Here is a 19,217-nt window from a genome sequence, read left to right on the forward strand (position 1 = left end):
GTGAGAGTCAGCGTAAGGTCAGATCAGGTGCAGTGGTCCCTCTGGATGCGTCTGTGGTGCCGTGGGGGTCCGTCCCCAGGCTGTCAATCAGGCGTCTCTGACTGACTGACTGACTAGAAGAAACGGTGTAGTGTGGTACCTCTGGATGCGTCTGTGGTGCCATCTGTACCCAGTCCCAGGTTGTCGGTCAGGTCCCTCTGCCAGGCATCTTTAACAGCAGACTTCAACACCTCCCGGTTGTCCAGGTCCTGGAGGGGTCTGTAGTTGTTTCTCAGGTATTCTACCGACTTCACATGGTCCTGCTGCTCCGTGGTGAAGATGGAGTAGAACGCCTCCAGCTAGACACAGAGAGAGAGGGAGCGAGAGAGAAAGAGATAGTCTTCAGTAAGGCACGAGCTGGGGTGGTTGCGCGTGTGTGTGTTTTTGCGTGTGTTGGGTGGAAGGGGTGTCCCTGAAGTAAAGGACATGAACGGGCTGCTGTTCCGCTCAACTGGCCCGAGGAGTGTGTAACATTTCAATGGGGCGAATTTGCTGACATGGATCTCTTTGACTGATTTCCTACAGAGCGCTGTAATGACTACACATTAAAGATCGGCTGGAATCATGGACGCACAGAAAAATGATTTACAGATTCATAAAGAGACCATCTGTGAACGCCATAAAACATCGCAGAACACAGTCAATGCTTTCCATCCCGCTAACCAATACAGAAGAAAGGATTTGTCGTCTGCTGCAAGTTTATGGACATATCTCGTCCGGAGCTCTTCAAATATGTACTGTAACACTCGAGGAAATAATATGTGGATATGTCAATAGATGTGTGTATAACCAAGTGTTGGACATACAGTACAGCACCTGGTTTGGTGCGTAATAGTCAACCTGGTGTCAGAGGGAATTTAAAAGCCTGCACCACCCTGGTGCACGTTTTGGTTTTTGCCCTAGCACTACACAGCTGATTAAAATAGCCAATTCATCGTCAAGATTAGATTATTTGAATCAGCTGTGTTGGGCAAAAAACTAAACGTGCACCCAGAGGGGGCCCGATGACAGAGTTTGGGATACCCTGCTATAGATAGTACAAGCCTATGGGAAAGAGTAGTTTTGGCTGCGACGGAGGTTACTGTATAGAGTAGGTTTTCAAGGTGTTTGTGGGGGCTGTGCTTTTTGGTAATTTGGCCAGGTTCCGGTGGAGTTTTCTATGCGGGCTAAACTGAAATGCAACGCTTCGGGCGTAGATCAGATCATTGATGTGGTGGCATTTCGGGGAAGCCCAAGAGCCATGCTTTCTTTGGAGGGGTGGATTGTGGATTTTGCTCAATGGAGAAGTATATATATTTTTTTAAATCTTAAAATCAATGTTGTCACAGTTGCTTCTTGTTGAAGAGGCAGCTGCTAACGTTAGCTTGCTATAGCTAGCTATCGTCTCCCTCCGTCTCTGAATGAATTTGTGGCTATTTCTTTCTATCTGGCAAAATAAGAGAGCTAGATTTTGTTTGTGTAATGCCACATGTCGATAACATAGCTAATTCTGTCACTGGTATGGGCAAGTAAATATCCTAAACCTAGCCAGCCACAAGCTAAAACCGGGGAGAGAGGGAGGGGATAATTCACTTCCTGTTTAATCTAATCTGCTGTTGGCTTGCTAATGTTCACTCAAATACGTATTTCCACATGTAATTGATCAAATTAGATTTGTATTCTATAAAGATTGTAATTGTGTCAATATGTTGTGAATATTGTAGAAAAATCATTTTACATTTAACATTTAAGTCATTTAGCAGACGCTCTTATCCAGAGAGACTTACAAATTGGTGCATTCACCTTATAATATCCAGTGGAACAACCACTTTACAATAGTGCATCTAAATCTTTTAAGGGGGGGTTAGAAGGATTACTTTATCCTATCCCAGGTATTCCTTAAAGAGGTGGGGTTTCAGGTGTCTCCGGAAGGTGGTGATTGACTCCGCTGTCCTGGCGTCGTGAGGGAGCTTGTTCCACCATTGGGGTGCCAGAGCAGCGAACAGTTTTGACTGGGCTGAGCGGGAACTGTGCTTCCTCAGAGGTAGGGAGGCGAGCAGGCCAGAGGTGGATGAACGCAGTGCCCTTGTTTGGGTGTAGGGCCAAACAAGGGCACCTACAGCTTACCATGTACAGTAGACTAGAGGCAATATGTTCCTCCACCATATACCGTAGGCTACAGGCAAAATGTTCCTCCACATTGTACAGTAGGCTACAGGCAATATGTTCCTCCACCATGTACAGTCGTGGCCAAAAGTTTTGAGAATGACACAAATATTAATTTTCAAAGTCTGCTGCTTCAGAGTCTTTAGATATTTTTGTCAGATGTTACTATGGAATACTGAAGTTTCATAAGTGTCAAAGGCTTTTATTGACAATTACATGAAGTTGATGCAAAGAGTCAATATTTGCAGTGTTGACCCTTCTTTTTCAAGACCTCTGCAATCCGCCCTGGCATGCTGTCAATTAACTTCTGGGCCACATCCTGACTGATGGCAGCCCATTCTTGCATAATCAATGCTTGGAGTTGCTTGAGGATTGACCACAAGTTCTCAATTGGAATAAGGTCTGGGGAGTTTCCTGGCCATGGACCCAAAATATCGATGTTTTGTTCCCTGAGCCACTTAGTTATCACTTTTGCCTTATGGCAAGGTGCTCCATCATGCTGGAAAAGGCATTGTTCGTCACCAAACTGTTCCTGGATGGTTGGGAGAAGTTGCTCTCGGAGGATGTGTTGGTACCATTCTTTATTCATGGCTGTGTTCTTAGGCAAAATTGTGAGTGAGCCCACTCCCATGGCTGACAAGCAACCCCACAAATGAATGGTCTCAGGATGCTTTACTGTTGGCATGACACAGGACTGATGGTAGCGCTCACCTTGTCTTCTCCGGACAAGCTTTTTCCAGATGCCCCAAACAATCGGAAAGGGGATTCATCAGAGAAAATGACTTTCCCCAGTCCTCAGCAGTCCAATCCCTGTACCTTTTGCAGAATATCAGTCTGTCACTGATGTTTTTCCTGGAGAGAAGTGGCTTCTTTGCGGCCCTTCTTGACACCAGGTCATCCTCCAAAAGTCTTCGCCTCACTGTGCGTGCAGATGCACTCCCACCTGCCTGCTGCCATTCCTGAGCAAGCTCTGTATTGGTGGTGCCCCGATCCCGCAGCTGAATCAACTTTAGGAGAGGGTCCTGGCACTTGCTGGACTTTCGTGGGCGCCCTGAAGCCTTCTTCAAAACAATTGAACCGCTCTCCTTGAAGTTCTTGATGATCCGATAAATGGTTGATTTAGGTGCAATCTTACTGCCAGCAATATCCTTGCCTGTTAAGCCCTTTTTGTGCAAAGCAATGATGACGGCACGTGTTTTCTTGCAGGTAACCATGATTGACAGAGGAAGAACAATGATTCCAAGCACCACCCTCCTTTTGAAGCTTCCAGTCTGTTGTTCAAACTCAATCAGCATGACAGAGTGATCTCCAGCCTTGTCCTCGTCAACACTCACACCTGTGTTAACGAGAGAATCACTGACATGATGTCAGCTGGTCCTTTTGTGGCAGGGCTGAAATGCAGTGGAAATGTTTTTTGGGGGATTCAGTTCATTTGCATGGCAAAGAGGGACTTTGCAATTAATTGCAATTCATCTGATCACTCTTCATAACATTCTGGAGTATATGCAAATTGCCATCATACAAACTGAGGCAGCAGACTTTGTGAAAATTAATATTTGTGTCATTCTCAAAACCTTTGGCCACGACTGTACAGTAGGCTACAGGAAATATGTTCCTCCACATTGTACAGTAGGCTACAGGCAATATGTTCCTCCACCATGTACAGTAGGCTACAGGCAATATGTTCATCCACCATGTACAGTAGGCTACAGGCAATATGTTCCTCCACCATGTACAGTAGACTACAGCTAATATGTTCCTCCACCGTGTGAGTCATAAAAATTACAATATTGCATTCGGGGCTTTCCAGCACTTTTTATATGTGGGGAGCATAAATTGTACAATTGTAAACTAACAAAGAATTTTGAAAGTTACATAAATATATGTTAGAGTCCATTACCTGCTACCTGGACTATAATGTTTGATACACAGAGGAAGAGAAGGAGGAGGAGGAAGGAGAGGAAGGGGAGAAGGAGGGGAGTAGGGGAATAGGGGAGAAGTAGGTGGGTATATAGAAATAGTGGGATGATAGTGTGTGTGTGTCTGTGCATGTGTAACTGACCTGTGAGTGGGAGAGGAAAACGGGTCTGGATAAGATGATCCACTCGACCACCTTGCTGCAGGGCGGGATGGTGAGAGAGCCTGTGTATCGGTAGTAACTCCCCAACGATGATGGTAGCAGATCCCTCAGGACGAATGAACTCAGGAATGTCTCCTTCTCTGGAGGGTGGAGAGAAAACACATAAACACATATTAACACAGAGAACCACACACTAACAGTGCATCCTTCTCTTGAGGGGAGAGAGGACACAGGAACTCACACATCAACACAGAGAAACACATTCAAACACAGCCATACCCACAGCCCACATACAGTACACACTCAGAGACCCACACAATGTAAACAAAGTGCAGGCATAATTATTCCCACATAATTAAATAGAAAATGCATACATTATATTGTATCTTTACGCCTTTTTCAATCACCACATGTTTAGAATATGGTGGATTTTTTTACCCCACATGTCTAGTATTTCATTTTAAAAGAGGTAGAAGGTTCTGTGTTTATTAACAACTGACATATAGTACCAGTCAAAGGTTTGGACACATCCACTTCTTCAAAGGGTTTTCTGTATTTTTACTATTTTCTACATTGTAGAATAATAGTTAAGACATCAAAACTATGAAATAACACATTCAGTCTTCACCAAGGTCCGGAGGTCAAAATGTATAAAAAGAATATATAAAAAATAGTTATCAATCGCTTTTGGAATTTTCATGGTTCCCTGACTGTCTAGTTTTTTTTAATGACTGTTAGCCAGCTGGGTAGAGTGAAGAGACTATAATTGCAGTAGGTCCATTATCAATTCTACACAGTTTCAATTTGAAATAGTCATTTGTGACCCGTTTTAAGAAGCTAGGTGTATGTCGCACATCACTATTTCACAGGTAAGGCATTTGACAGTAAAACCTTTTTTTTAATCAAAATGAGTTATTTGGCAGAAATGCTTTCTGGAACATAAAAAGGTGTATGCCATCTGGAATAAAAAAGTTGTATGTCATCTGTAAATACAAATACAATTGTTAGACTAGTTGGTTGTGCCACAGAAAAAGCCAAGAAACTTCCCGCTATCCATGATTGGCTGAGATAATAGTTGGGCTGGACATGCCGAGAGATGAGGCCAACCTTACTTTGCTACCTGACAACTTTACGGTTTCTACTTTTTAATTACCGTTTATATTTTTTGTTTTTCCCTCACTCAACTTTTCTTCATTAAACTTTTTCACTCCAGACGCTTTATCTGGACATGGTTCGTCAGGACATCTAACAGCCGAAACTAAGTAGTAACATTAACATGATGCCTTATAATTGCAGTCGCTGTACTCATAATATACAGGAGAACGATCGCCTTACGGCGAGGATAGCTGTGCTGCAAGCCCAGCTTCAGACGCAATCGTTAGGCAAGGGTAATTTCAGTGTAGGAAAGGATGAAACAGCGTCTGTGCCACCAGTAAGTACAGATAGTAACGTTAGTATAATTCCCCTCACACGGTCCCCGCAGCCGGACAACTTTCTCATGGCTTCTGGAGGGAAATGCTGTAGGAATGCTCAACCGGTGTCGCTCATTCAGCCGACAGAAACTTTCAACCGGTTCTCCCCATTAAGCAGCGAGTCGGAGTCAGAGGCCGAGCCTTCTCTGGTCTCTACTCCTCCCGTTACGGGGTCTGAGACGCCGAAGCTTCACACCATTAGCTCTGACAAATTGAAAACCCTAGTCATTGGCGACTCCATTACCAGCAGTATTAGACTTAAAACGAATCATCTAGCGATCATACACTGTTTACCAGGGGGCAGGGCTACCGACGTTAAGGCTAATCTGAAGATGGTGCTGGCTAAAGCTAAAACTGGCGAGTGTAGAGAGTATAGAGATATTGTTATCCACGTCGGCACCAACGATGTTAGGATGAAACAGTCCGAGGTCACCAAGCGCAACATAGCTTCAGCGTGTAAATCAGCTAGAAAGATGTGTCGGCATCGAGTAATTGTCTCTGGCCCCCTCCCAGTTAGGGGGAGTGATGAGCTCTACAGTTTCACAAGTCAATTGCTGGTTGAAAACTGTTTTCTGCCCCTCCCAAAAGATAGAATTTGTAGATAATTGGCCCTCTTTCTGCGACTCACCCACAAACAGGACCAAGCCTGGCCTGTTGAGGAGTGACGGACTCCATCCTAGCTGGAAGGGTGCTCTCATCTTATCTACGAACATAGACAGGGCTCTAACTCCCTTAGCTCCACAATGAAATAGGGTGCAGGCCAGGCCAGCTTAGTGGAGTCTGCCACTAGCACAGTCAGTGTAGTCAGCTCAGCTATCCCCATTGAGACCGTGTCTGTGCCTCGACCTAGGTTGGGCAAAACTAAACATGGCGGTGTTCGCCCTAGCAATCTCACTAGAATAAAGACCTCCTCCATTCCTGCCATTATTGAAAGAGATCGTGATACGTCACATCTCAAAATAGGGCTACTTAATGTTAGATCCCTCACTTCAAAGGCAGTTATAGTCAAGGAACTAATCACTGATCATAATCTTGATGTGATTGGCCTGACTGAAACCTGATGAATTTACTGTGTTAAACGTGGCCTCACCTCCTGGTTACACTAGTGACCATATCCCCTGTGCATCCCGCAAAGGCGGAGGTGTTGCTAACATTTACGATAGCAAATTTCAAACCCCCCCCCCACTGACATTTTCGTCTTTTGAGCTTCTAGTCATGAAATCTATGCAGCCTACTCAATCACTTTTTATAGCTACTGTTTACAGGCCTCCTGGGCCATATACAGCGTTGCTCACTGAGTTCCCTGAATTCCTATCGGACATTGTAGTCATAGCAGATAATATTCACGTTTTTGGTGACTTTAATATTCACATAGAAAAGTCCACAGACCCACTCCAAAAGGCTTTCGGAGCCATCATCGACTCAGTGGGTTTTGTCCAACATGTCTCTGGACCTACTCACTGCCACAGTCATAACCTGGACCTAGTTTTGTCCCATGGAATAAATGTTGTGGATCTTAATGTTTTTCCTCATAATCCTGGACTATCGGACCACCATTTTATTACATTTGCAATCGCAACAAATAATCTGCTCAGACCCCAACCAAGGAGCATCAAAAGTCATGCTATAAATTCTCAGACAACCCAAAGATTCCTTGATGCCCTTCCAGACTCCCTCTGCCTACCCAAGGACATCAGAGAACAAAAATCAGTTAACCACCTAACTGAGAAACTCAATTTAACCTTGCGCAATACCCTAGATGCAGTTGCACCCCTAAAAACTAAAAACATTTGTCATAAGAAACTAGCTACATGGTATACAGAAAATACACGAGCTCTGAAGCAAGCTTCTAGAAAATTGGAATGGAAATGGCGCCACACCAAACTGTAAGCCTTCCGACTAGCTTGGAAAGACAGTACCGTGCAGTATCAAAGAGCCCTCACTGCTGCTCGATCATCCTATTTTTCCAACTTAATTGAGGAAAATAAGAACAATCCTAAATTTATTTTTGATACTGTCGCAAAGCTAACTAAAAAGCAGCATTCCCCAAGAGAGGATGGCTTTCACTTTAGCAGTAATAAATTCATGAACTTCTTTGAGGAAAAGATCATGATCATTAGAAAGAAAATTACAGACTCCTCTTTAAATCTGCGTATTCCTCCAAAGCTCAGTTGTCCTGAGTCTGCACAACTCTGCCAGGACCTAGGATCAAGGGAGACACTCAAGTGTTTTAGTACTATATCTCTTGACACAATGATGAAAATAATCATGGCCTCTAAACCTTCAAGCTGCATACTGGACCCTATTCCAACTAAACTACTGAAAGAGCTGCTTCCTGTGCTTGGCCCTCCTATGTTGAACATAATAAACGGCTCTTTATCCACCGGATGTGTACAAACTCACTAGAAGTGGCAGTAATAAAACCTCTCTTGAAAAAGCCAAACCTTGACCCAGAAAATATAAAAAACTATCGGCCTATATCGAATCTTCCATTCCTCTCAAAATTCTTTGAAAAAGCTGTTGCGCAGCAACTCACTGGCTTCCTGAAGACAAACAATGAATACGAAATGCTTCAGTCTGGTTTTAGACCCCATCATAGCACCGAAACTGCACTTGTGAAGGTGGTAAATAGCCTTTTAATGGCGTCAGACCAAGGCTCTGCATTTGTCCTCGTGCCCCTTGACCTTAGCGCTGCTTTTGATACCATCGATCACCACATTCTTTTGGAGAGATTGGAAACAAAATTGGTCTATACGGACAAGTTCTGGCCTGGTTTAGATCTTATCTGTCGGAAATATATCAGTTTGTCTCTGTGAATGGTTTGTCCTCTGACAAATCAACTGTAAATTTCGGTGTTCCTCAAGGTTCCATTTTAGGACCACTATTGTTTTCACTATATATTTTACCTCTTGTGGATGTCATTCAAAAACATAATGTTAACTTTCACTGCTATGCGGATGACACACAGCTGTACATTTCAATGAAACATGGTGAAGTCCCAAAATTGCCCTCGCTAGAAGCCTGTGTTTCAGACATAAGGAAGTGGATGGCTGCAAACTTTCTACTTTTAAACTCGGACAAAACAGAGAGGCTTGTTCTAGGTCCCAAGAAACAAAGAGATCTTCTGTTGAATCTGACAATTAATCTTGATTGTTGTACAGTCGTCTCAAATAAAACTGTGAAGGACCTCGGCGTTACTCTGGATCCTGGTCTCTCTTTTGACGAACATATCAAGACTGTTTCAAGGACAGCTTTTTTCCATCTACGTAACATTGCAAAAATCAGAAACTTTCTGTCCAAAAATGATGCAGAAAAATATATCCATGCTTTTGTTACTTCTAGGTTAGACTACTGCAATGCTCTACTTTCCGGCTACCCGGATAAAGCACTAAATAAACTTCAGTTAGTGCTAAATATGGCTGTTAGAATCCTGACTAGAACCAAAAAATTTGATCATATTACTCCAGTGCTAGCCTCCCTACACTGGTTTCCTGTTAACCTCTATCGGCTTGCGTCCCACCTACTCAACAGCCAGTGTAATCCCGTGGCGCGATATTCAAATACCTCAAAAATGCAAAAACTTCAATTTTTCAAACATATGACTATTTTACACCATTTTAAAGACAAGACTCTCGTTAATCTAACCACACTGTCCGATTTCAAAAAGGCTTTACAACGACAGCAAAACATTAGATTATGTCAGCAGAGTACCCAGCCAGAAATAATCAGACACCCATTTTTCAAGCTAGCATATAATGTCACATAAACCCAAACCACAGCTAAATGCAGCACTAACCTTTGATGATCTTCATCAGATGACAACCCTAGGACATTATGTTATACAATACATGCATGTTTTGTTCAATCAAGTTCATATTTATATCAAAAACCAGCTTTTTACATTAGCATGTGACTAGCATGTGACTAGCATTCCCACCGAACACTGCCGATGAATTTACTAAATTACTCACGATAAACGTTCACAAAAAACATAACAATTATTTTAAGAATTATAGATACAGAACTCCTCTATGCACTCATTATGTCCGATTTTAAAATAGCTTTTCGGTGAAAGCACATTTTGCAATATTCTCAGTAGATAGCCCGGCATCACAGGGCTAGCTATTTAGACACCCAGCAAGTTTAGCACTCACCAAAGTCAGATTTACTATAAGAAAAATGTTATTACCTTTGCTGTTCTTCGTCAGAATGCACTCCCAGGACTTCGACTTCAATAACAAATGTTGGTTTGGTCCCAAATAATCCATTGTTATATCCAAATAGCGGCGTTTTGTTCGTGCGTTCAAGACACTATCCGAAAGGGTAAATAAGGGTGATGAGCATGGCGCATTTCTGAACAAAAGATTTCTAAATATTCCATTACCATACTTCGAAGCATGTCAACCGCTGTTTAAAATCAATTTTTATGATATTTTTTTCGTAAAAAAGCGATAATATTCCGCCTGGGAATCTGCGTTTAGGTAAACAGACGAAAGAAAATAAAGCATGGGGTTGACTCGGGCACGCGCCTAAGCCCATAGTACTCTGATCGGCCACTTGCCAAACGCGATAATGTGTTTCAGCCAGAGGCTGCCTCGATATCATTCAGCTTTTTCCCGGGCTCTGAGAGCCTATGGGAGCCGTAGGAAGTGTCACGTTATAGCAAAGATCCTCAGTCTTCAATAAAAAGAGCCAAGATGAACAACAACTTGTCATACAGGCCACTTCCTGCATGGAATCTTCTCAGGTTTTGGCCTTCCATATGAGTTCTGTTATACTCACAGACACCATTCAAACAGTTTTAAAAACTTTAGGGTGTTTTCTATCCAAAGCCAATAATTATGTGCATATTCTAGTTACTGGGCAGGAGTAGTAACCAGATTAAATCGGGTACGTTTTTATCCGGCCGTGTCAATACTGCCCCCTAGCCCTAACAGGTTAAGGCAAGGGCTGATTTCAAGGTTTTACTGATAACCTACAAAGCATTACATGGGCTTGCTCCTACGTATCTTTCCGATTTGGTCCTGCCGTACATACCTACACGTACGCTACAGTCACAAGACGCAGGCCTCCTAATTGTTCCTAGAATTTCTAAGCAAACAGCTGGAGGCAGGGCTTTCTCCGATAGAGCTCCATTTTTATGGAATGGTCTGCCTACCCATGTGAGAGACGCAGACTCGGTCTCAACCTTTAAGTCTTTACTGAAGACTCATCTCTTCAGTAGGTCATATGATTGAGTGTAGTCTGGCCCAGGAGTGTGAAGGTAAACGGAAAGGCTCTGGAGCAACGAACCACCCTTGCTGTATCAGCCTGGCCGGTTCCCCTCTCTCCACTGGGATTCTCTGCCTCTAACCCTATTACAACCCTATTCTCTGCCTCTAACCCTTCTAAGTCACTGGCTTACTGGTGGTCTTCCATGCCGTCTCTAGGAGGGGTGAGTCACGTGAGTGGGTTGAGTCACTGACGTGGTCTTCCTGTCTGGGTTGGTGCCCCCCCTCCTTGGGTTGTGCTGTGGCGGAGATCTTTGTGGGCTATACTCGGCCTTGACTCAGGATGGTAAGTTGGTGGATGAAGATATCCCTCTAGTGGTGTGGGGGCTGTGCTTTGGCAAAGTGGGTGGGGTTATATCCTGCCTGTTTGGCCCTGTCCGGGGGTATCATCGGATGGGGCCACAGTGTCTCCCAACCCCTCCTGTCTCAGCCTCCAGTATTTATGCTGCAGTAGTTTATGTGTCGGGGGACTAGGGTCAGTCTGTTATATCTGGAGTATTTCTCCTGTCTTATCCGGTGTCCTTTGTGAAGTATTTTCTTTCTTTCTTTCTCTCTCTCTCTCTCTCTCTCTCGGAGGACCTGAGCCCTAGGACCATGACTCAGGACTACCTGGCATGATGACTCCTTGCTGTCCCCAGTCCACCTGGCCGTGCTGCTGCTCCAGTTTCAACTGTTCTGCCTGCGGCTATGGAACCCTGACCTGTTCACCGGACGTGCTACCTGTCCCAGACCTGCTGTTTTCAACTCTCTAGAGACAGCAGGAGCGGTAATGATACTCTCAATGATCGGCTATGAAAAGCCAACTGACAGTTACTCTTGAGGTGCTGACTTGTTGCACCCTCGACAACTACTGTGAATATTATTATTTGACCATGCTGGTCATTTATGAACATTTGAACATCTTTGCCATGTTCTGTTATAATCTCCACCCGGCACAGCCAGAAGAGGACTGGCCACCCCTCATAGCCTGGTTCCTCTCTAGGTTTCTTCCTAGGTTTTGGCCTTTCTAGGGAGTTTTTCCTAGCCACCGTGCTTCTACACCTGCATTGCTTGCTGTTTGGGGTTTTAGGCTGGGTTTCTGTACAGCACTTTGAGATATCAGCTGATGTAAGAAGGGCTATATAAATACATTTGATTTGATTTGATGAGGTCGGATTGATCTGCCATGTAGCATGCTTCTGTCTATAACATGAGCTGCTCAGTATGTGTAGATAATTCTTGCTACCAAGGCTTTTTTGAAATATATCATAGAGAACTGAACTGCAAAAGTGTTGCTACTGCTCTCAACATTGCTACCCTGAATTTAACAGCAACTATCGACAAAGATCAGTGGGAAAAATGTGTGATGGACTACTTTCTGGAGGATGATCTTGCCGTGCTGACTTTCTCTGACTCAGAAGATTAAGAAATGCCTCATTTAGGTAAAAACATTTTCATTGAACCAGACAATGTAGAGTATTCTGATGACAGTTATGGGGAATAAATGACTATCAACAGTGTTGTTGTCACGGAAGAAGTTGACCAAGTTTTCAAATCAGTGGAAGGCCCAGTGGAAGCAGAGTATAATTGCAAATGAGGAGGGAGTCGAAAAGAGACCACAGAAGGCTGTTGTATAAAACATCTGTCTACGGATTACATCTTCAAACTAATGGCAACCATGGTATCTATGACAGAGAGGGAGAAGCGTTCATCTATGTATACAGGTAAGAGTCTAGATACATTTTCAGATATTATACATTTGTAATTTTGTCAGAAAGTCATTTTCATTGCAAGTTAAAACGTACTGTTAGCTAGCTAGCTGTCTCGCTAGCTAACGTTACGTGTAGTAACTTTATTAGTATCTCAGAAAGCTATTTGCATTGCTAGTCATAGCCTAATGTTAGGTAAATAGCTAACATTGAACCTAGTTGGTTAGCTTTAGCTACCTGCAGATGCATGCATGGTGGCTAGCTATGACAATCAGTTTGTATTGCTAGTAGTGTGGGTTGGCATTATGGTTCATTGTTTAGCTCACTCTGTTTAGCACATGGCCTCACATGTGAATTGTTAAAGAGATAGGTGGGGCTAAGGCTTAAGAGGGTGTGAACGAAGAGCTCTCCAGTAAGTGTACCAAAACATTCAACAGCCATTTTCTCAAAAGTGAGGCTACAGGTTTATCAACTTTCAAAGCAGAATTATTTTCCATTATTCCTCAACTGCAGTGTATGGTATACAATTTTCTAGCTCTGAGTCTCTACTTTTATCCAATGTAAAAATTTAAAATTAAAATGTTGCTACATAAGTCCGAATCAAGGTGGTGGGTCACATTGAGATGGGTTTTTTGCTGGGAAAAAGCTATTTGTGCCGGATTGAATTGGCTTGTTTGACACATTTGATGTAGGGGTAGTAAGGTAGATAGGATCTGGAGACAATCTGGCATAGTAAAGTGGAGGCTGAAGACAATCTAGGGTAGTAAAGTGGAGGCTGAAGACAATCTGGGGTAGTAAAGTGGGAGCTGGAGACAATCCGGGGTAGTAAAGTGGGCGCTTGAGACAATCGGGGGTAGTAAAGTGGGAACTGGAGACAATCTGGGGTAGTAAAGTGGGGCCTGCAGACAATCTGGAGTAGTAAAGTGGGAACTGGAGACAATCTGGGGTAGTAAAGTGGGGCCTGGAGACAATGTGGGGAAGTAAAGTGGAAGCTGGAGACAATCTGGGGTAGTAAAGTGGGGCCTGGAGACAATCTGGGGTAGTCAAGTGGGAGCTGGAGACGATCTGGGGTAGTCAAGGGTGCGTCTGGAGAAATACTGGGAAAGTAAAGTGGGACCTGGAGACAATGTGGGGTAGTAAATTGGGAGCTGGAGACAATCTGGGGTGGCAACAGGACACTAAGCTTGGGGTTGAGATATAAACCATATCATCTGGTACGTGGAAGAACCTTCTAACTGTCATGTAGGTGGGTGGGACATGGGGCGGGAAAGTGGACATGACTGTACAACATACTTATCTGAACGGAAGCAGCTTTCCGTTCCCGACATCGTGAGCTGCTTCAGTATTCACCGCATCTCTACTACCCGCCTGCCCTCAGACAGCACAGCTGTATCGTGGCTCTGCCTCAGACCTGCTGATGGATGGATGGCTGAGGCTAACAAGCTAGCGGAAACCCTGCCACCGCCACCCCGCTAGAAGAGAAGACATTAAATGTGCATCCCAAATGGCACCCTATCACCTATGTATTGCACTACTTTTGACCAGAGCCCTATGGGCCGTAGTCAATAGGGCTGTGGCCAAAAGTAGTGCACTAAGTAGTGAATAGCGTACCATTTGGGATGCATCCTAATTACCCAGCCAGTGGGCCAGGAGCCTCCCTTGGACCATCAAAACAACACCACAACCCAGGCTGACCGGACCCAGCCCTTCCTCCAACAAGGAGGGCCTCTAGATTCAACACAAGTCTGAATGCTCAACACCAAGGGCGGTTTACCGGAGGCCTATTCCTGATCTAAAAACACTTTAATTGGAGATTCTCTACTGAGCATGCTTTTAAATCCTAGGAGTAGGCTTGATCTGTGTTCGGGAGACCATGTGTAGTGACTTGATTGGCCTACCTCACAGAGTAACCACTTTAGACATCTAAATCAAGCGATACCACCTGCATGCTAGCCCCATTTTTGCCCTGTTCCAGCCATGGCAGATCATCCAGTATAGGGAGTCAGTGTAATGAATGGGAGAGAGACCCAGAGAAGCACGAAGGATACAGTTGTGTGAGATTAATCAGCATGAGTAAAGAGGTCTGCATTTTACGGCTATATGCTCTCAGTTTATTCCGTTCCTCCATTAACACGTCTTCTCTCCATCTCTGAGTTGACCCACATAAAGAGAACTACGTCAGCAGCACATTGTTAAACCAGCCGTATGTGTTGGTACACACAAAGCGTGCAGGCACATACACACACAGCTGCATGGCTCAATAGAGCCGTGTGTGTGTGTGTTTGTCGGTGTGTGTGTGTGTGTGTGTGTGTGTGTGTGTGTGTGTGTGTGTGTGTGTGTGTGTGTGTGTGTGTGTGTGTGTGTGTGTGTGTGTGTGTGTGTGTATGCAGATGGACCAAAGTATTATGGACACATGCTAAAGCACATTTAAATGGGCAGGTGGAGACACGACATAACGCATGTTTGTAGACACCAGCTACCAACCACACGCCGCTCGCAGCTCACACCAACTCTGATTTCATACAACACACACTGCAGCTAGGCACATCTGTCTCCCCCTAGCATTAAAGATTAATGGTTCAAGCAAGCGTGCATCTGATGTTGCCGCTGTGTAAGTTCTCTCTGTCTGTGTATGTGAGCAAGCGACGGAGCGTTGACTAATTGAGGCTTAGATGCAATTAACTGTTCCGTCTCTTCTTTGCGGCGCTACACAGAGAAACAGCGAGCGGTGGTAGCTCGCTGTGCTGCCTTCGTCTTGATGCAAGACCGGGCTCAGAGCTTGTGGTCATACTAATTTGGGAATAAAATTGAACACCAAGGTTAAGTATCTTCAAAAGCCTGAACAAACCGAAGGATGACCAGACGAGAGGCACGGAATCTCTAAGTCTGGGAGACGTGTGAGGTCTGAAGCAATCACTTCGCATTAACCTCACAAACAACTATGTCCTTGGGAAATCATTTCTCTGTCTCTTTTTTTAGTTGTGTATGTTTGCTGTCGACATTCATTTAATGCTCTTGTACGTGACTGAAAGCCCTCTTTAGTGAAAGTGATGACGCCTAGGTCCTCTAGCAATCCGTTAGTGTGTCTGTATATCAATGTTTCCGTGTGAAGACTGAGAACCTGGTGCTCTACTGATGCTCTGTAGTTTAAAGGCTAAGTGAGAAGTGCTATAGAACTACGGCTGCCGAACAACATCACAGTGAGAACGCAGCAAACTGCTGAGAGCAAGAGGGAGATTGAGTGTGTGTGTGCGCGTGTGAGTGTGTGACAGTAGTAGTGTGAGTGCCAGGGATTTACTCACCGTGGTGTACGACCCGTTTCAGTCCCTGGATGATGGGTTCTACGGCTGGATTGTCTCGCCGCCCCACCTGACGACACCGAACAAGAGACAGGCTCTTTTACAGGACAGCCCAGAACAGCAGTTACAGTACCCACACTCAGTTCGGCGTACTCCTAATTTATTACCAATATTCCCAGTGTCCTATTTACGCTTAGAGGGGGGGTAAAACGGTGTTGGGACATGGGAACCAATCCTCCTCCTCCCTAATTCAGGTCAGTCCAATGAGAGTAAAAGTAACTGAGTGTAAATGAGAGTAAATGTAGCTAAGCATTGAATGTGGAAAATAATATGAACCCCCTTAGCGACCATTCACGCAGCCTTAGGGAACCAAAAGCAGCTCCTCCTCATCGATTAAAGATGCTAAGCTGGTGTGTGTGTGTGTGTGTGTCCTGTTCTGTAAAATGCAATTCAGCAGGATAAATGTGTGCGCGTGCTGATGCTAATTGCTGTAAGCAATAGGCTGTCAGAAACACAGTGGTAGCATTTAGGTTTTCATACACACAAGGTCCATCACTGTCTATCCACAGACCTACATAGGAACACCTGTGTCCCCATTCCAACCCTGCCTGCTTCTCTGATCTGAGAGAGAAACGACCCTGGCCTAGCCACTCTGTGTGGCTCTGAGTGCTTCAGTAGAGTGCTTCCTAAGTAATAGACCGCATCGCCATAATAGAACTAGAAATAGAACATATGACAGACAGAGCGGAGTGAACCTTGATCTAGTGATTACCATGGGTGTACGCTGGAGAGTGATGAGCTGGAGTGTTGGTGCTGGGTTAAGCGCACACGTGTAAACAAAGAGGGAAATAAAGTGGAGCTCTCCTCCTTGAGGGTGCTCGGTTGAAGTGTCATCATTTGAGGGTTCATTTAATTGTGGAAATAAAATGTTTGTTGGTCCCATGTTTCATGAGCTGAAATAAAAGATCCCAGAAATGTTCATCCCTGTTAGTGAGCATTTATCCTTTGCCAAGATAATCCATCTACCTGACATGTGTGGCATATCAAGAAGTTGATTACACGGCATGATAATTACACAGGTGCACTTTGTGCAAGGAACAATAAAAGGCCATTCTAAAATGTGCAGTTTTGTCACATAACACAATGCCACAGATGTCTCAAGTTGAGGGAGTGTGCAATTTTGGCATTCTGAGTGCAGGAATGTCCACCAGAGCTGTTGCCAGAGAATTGACTGTTAATTTCTCTACCATGAGCCACCTCTCCAACATCGTTTTAGAGAATGTGTAACCATGCAGACCATGTGTAACCACGCCAGCCCAGGACCTCCACATCCAGCTTCTTCACCTGCGGCATCATCTGAGAGCAGCCACCCGGACAGCTGATGAAACTGTAGTTCACACAACTGAAGAACTTCTGTACAAACTGTCAGAAACGCTCATCTGTCTGCTCGTCGTCCTCACCAGGGTCTTGACCTGACTCCAGTTCGGCGTCATAACCGACTTCGGTGGGCAAATTGCTCACCTTTGAGGGACACTGGCACCCTGGAGAAGTGTGCTCTTCGCGGATGAATTCTGATATGGCTTTGTGTGGGCGGGCGGGTTGCTGACGTTGTGAACAGAGTGCCCAATGGTGGTGGTGGGTTTATGGTAGTGTGGTTAATTACATTGTATTGATGGCAATTTGAATGCAGATACCGTGACGAGATCCGGAGGGCCATTGTCGTGCCAACAGATGCATATCTGTATTCCCAGTCATGTGAAATCCATAGATTAGGGCCTAATACATTCATTTAAATAGACAGATGTTATTATATGAACTGTAACTCAGTCAAATCTTTGAAATTGTTGCATGTTGAGTTTATATTTTTGTTCAGTATAGAATACCACTAACTGCCCAATAGTTTATTTTTTAACAAACCAGGTACTAAGATACTTTTCCTTTAGGGAACGATAAATATTCCTTGATGTTTACAACTGAAAATCAACTGTAGGCCATTTACTATCCTTCAGAAATATTCCTGGAGTGTGAGGCCGGTTGTGCTAGTCTTTAGGGAAGCCTGCAGTACCGTAAGTTAGAACAAAGTGGTGGTTTAAGGGGATAGCGGAAGAGGAACCCCTTGCTCTCTGACTCTGTCTGTGCTTGTCTTTCACCGTAATGTCTCCCTGGAGACATCTGTCTGTCTGTTGGACTGCCTGCCTGTCCAACAGGCAGGCAGTCTGTGGCACTGACAGAGAGTCACAGTTCTCAAGAGACGGACAATGTGTGTGTGCGAATGAGTGAGAGAGACACAAAGAAACAGAGAGAGAGAGAGACAGAGAAACAGAGAGAGACCGAACAAGACCGTTATGTATAATAGGGATATGGGAAGTTGGAAGGAAAGAGACGACAAATAATAAAGATATCATGTGCCTCAAGAGAGCCAGCAGCTTTCAAATCAGTGTACTGTTGTTCATATCTCCTAATAAGCACTGTATTCCTGGCCTCTGCCCGTTTCATTGTGTTTGGGTACAACTGAGACCAAGAGAACTCTTCAAACACAACACAGCCCAAAGCCAGTATTACAGTACCTCAAAAAACACAGCCATCGCAGCAATGATGCGCTTCTCCTTGATGGCCGCACTGAGACTGTCAAAGTCATCTGAGTTGTACAGGTATATCTGCATCTGTGAGCAGAGGGGGAGAGAGAGAGGGGAGAGAGAGAGAGCAGACAGAACGTTAGAGGTGTACACACAGCCAGAGTCTTAACTGTCTCTTGAGTGACTCTAGCATGTCAGAAGAAATCACAAAACATATTTCATTTCAGCAGGATGTTTTGCAAAGAAAGAGTACGGATTTCGATGGTTATATAAGTATTTGTTGAAAATGACTATTTCTTCTCATTTCCCTCCTCTTCTCTGTCATATGTTCTCTCACACAAACCAACTGTAAATCACACATCCCAGCCTTAAACTGTAATGCTGTATGCCACTGTACTTACAGTAACATAATCTCCCATCCCAGTGCTGTACTGTATCCTACTGTTCTTACAGTAGCATGGTGAGCAGGGATCCACAGTAGGATTATACTCTTCTCATGCACTAAGATCTAACCGTGGGTCATGCTCTAATGCTTTTAATCACAGCTCCCATATGTGTCTACTCTGAGGCAAAAGATGTAGGCCTATGTGTGTGTGTGTGTGTGTGTACCACAACGCTGGGAGAGAACAGCACCATTAAAAAAGTTCT

At 44.3% G+C, this 19,217-nt stretch overlaps 1 protein-coding gene across 1 annotated transcript in view; it reads right to left on the minus strand.

Moving 5' to 3' along the window:
- The window catches only part of LOC106565330 (receptor-type tyrosine-protein phosphatase gamma), a 307,706-nt gene that overhangs the window by 52,426 nt on the left and 236,063 nt on the right, over positions 1-19,217 (minus strand). The window contains exons 5-8 of the mRNA XM_014132317.3: positions 18,561-18,656; positions 15,997-16,063; positions 4,247-4,404; positions 140-338 (exon numbers count right to left, since the gene is read on the minus strand). Of these exons, the coding sequence (XP_013987792.1) occupies positions 140-338; positions 4,247-4,404; positions 15,997-16,063; positions 18,561-18,656 (520 nt within the window). The remainder of the gene's footprint in view (positions 1-139; positions 339-4,246; positions 4,405-15,996; positions 16,064-18,560; positions 18,657-19,217) is intronic.

The sequence above is a fragment of the Salmo salar genome, chromosome 12 (genome assembly GCF_965601325.2).
Source record: "Salmo salar chromosome 12, fSalSal1, whole genome shotgun sequence".
NCBI classification, from domain to species: Eukaryota; Metazoa; Chordata; class Actinopteri; order Salmoniformes; family Salmonidae; genus Salmo; species Salmo salar.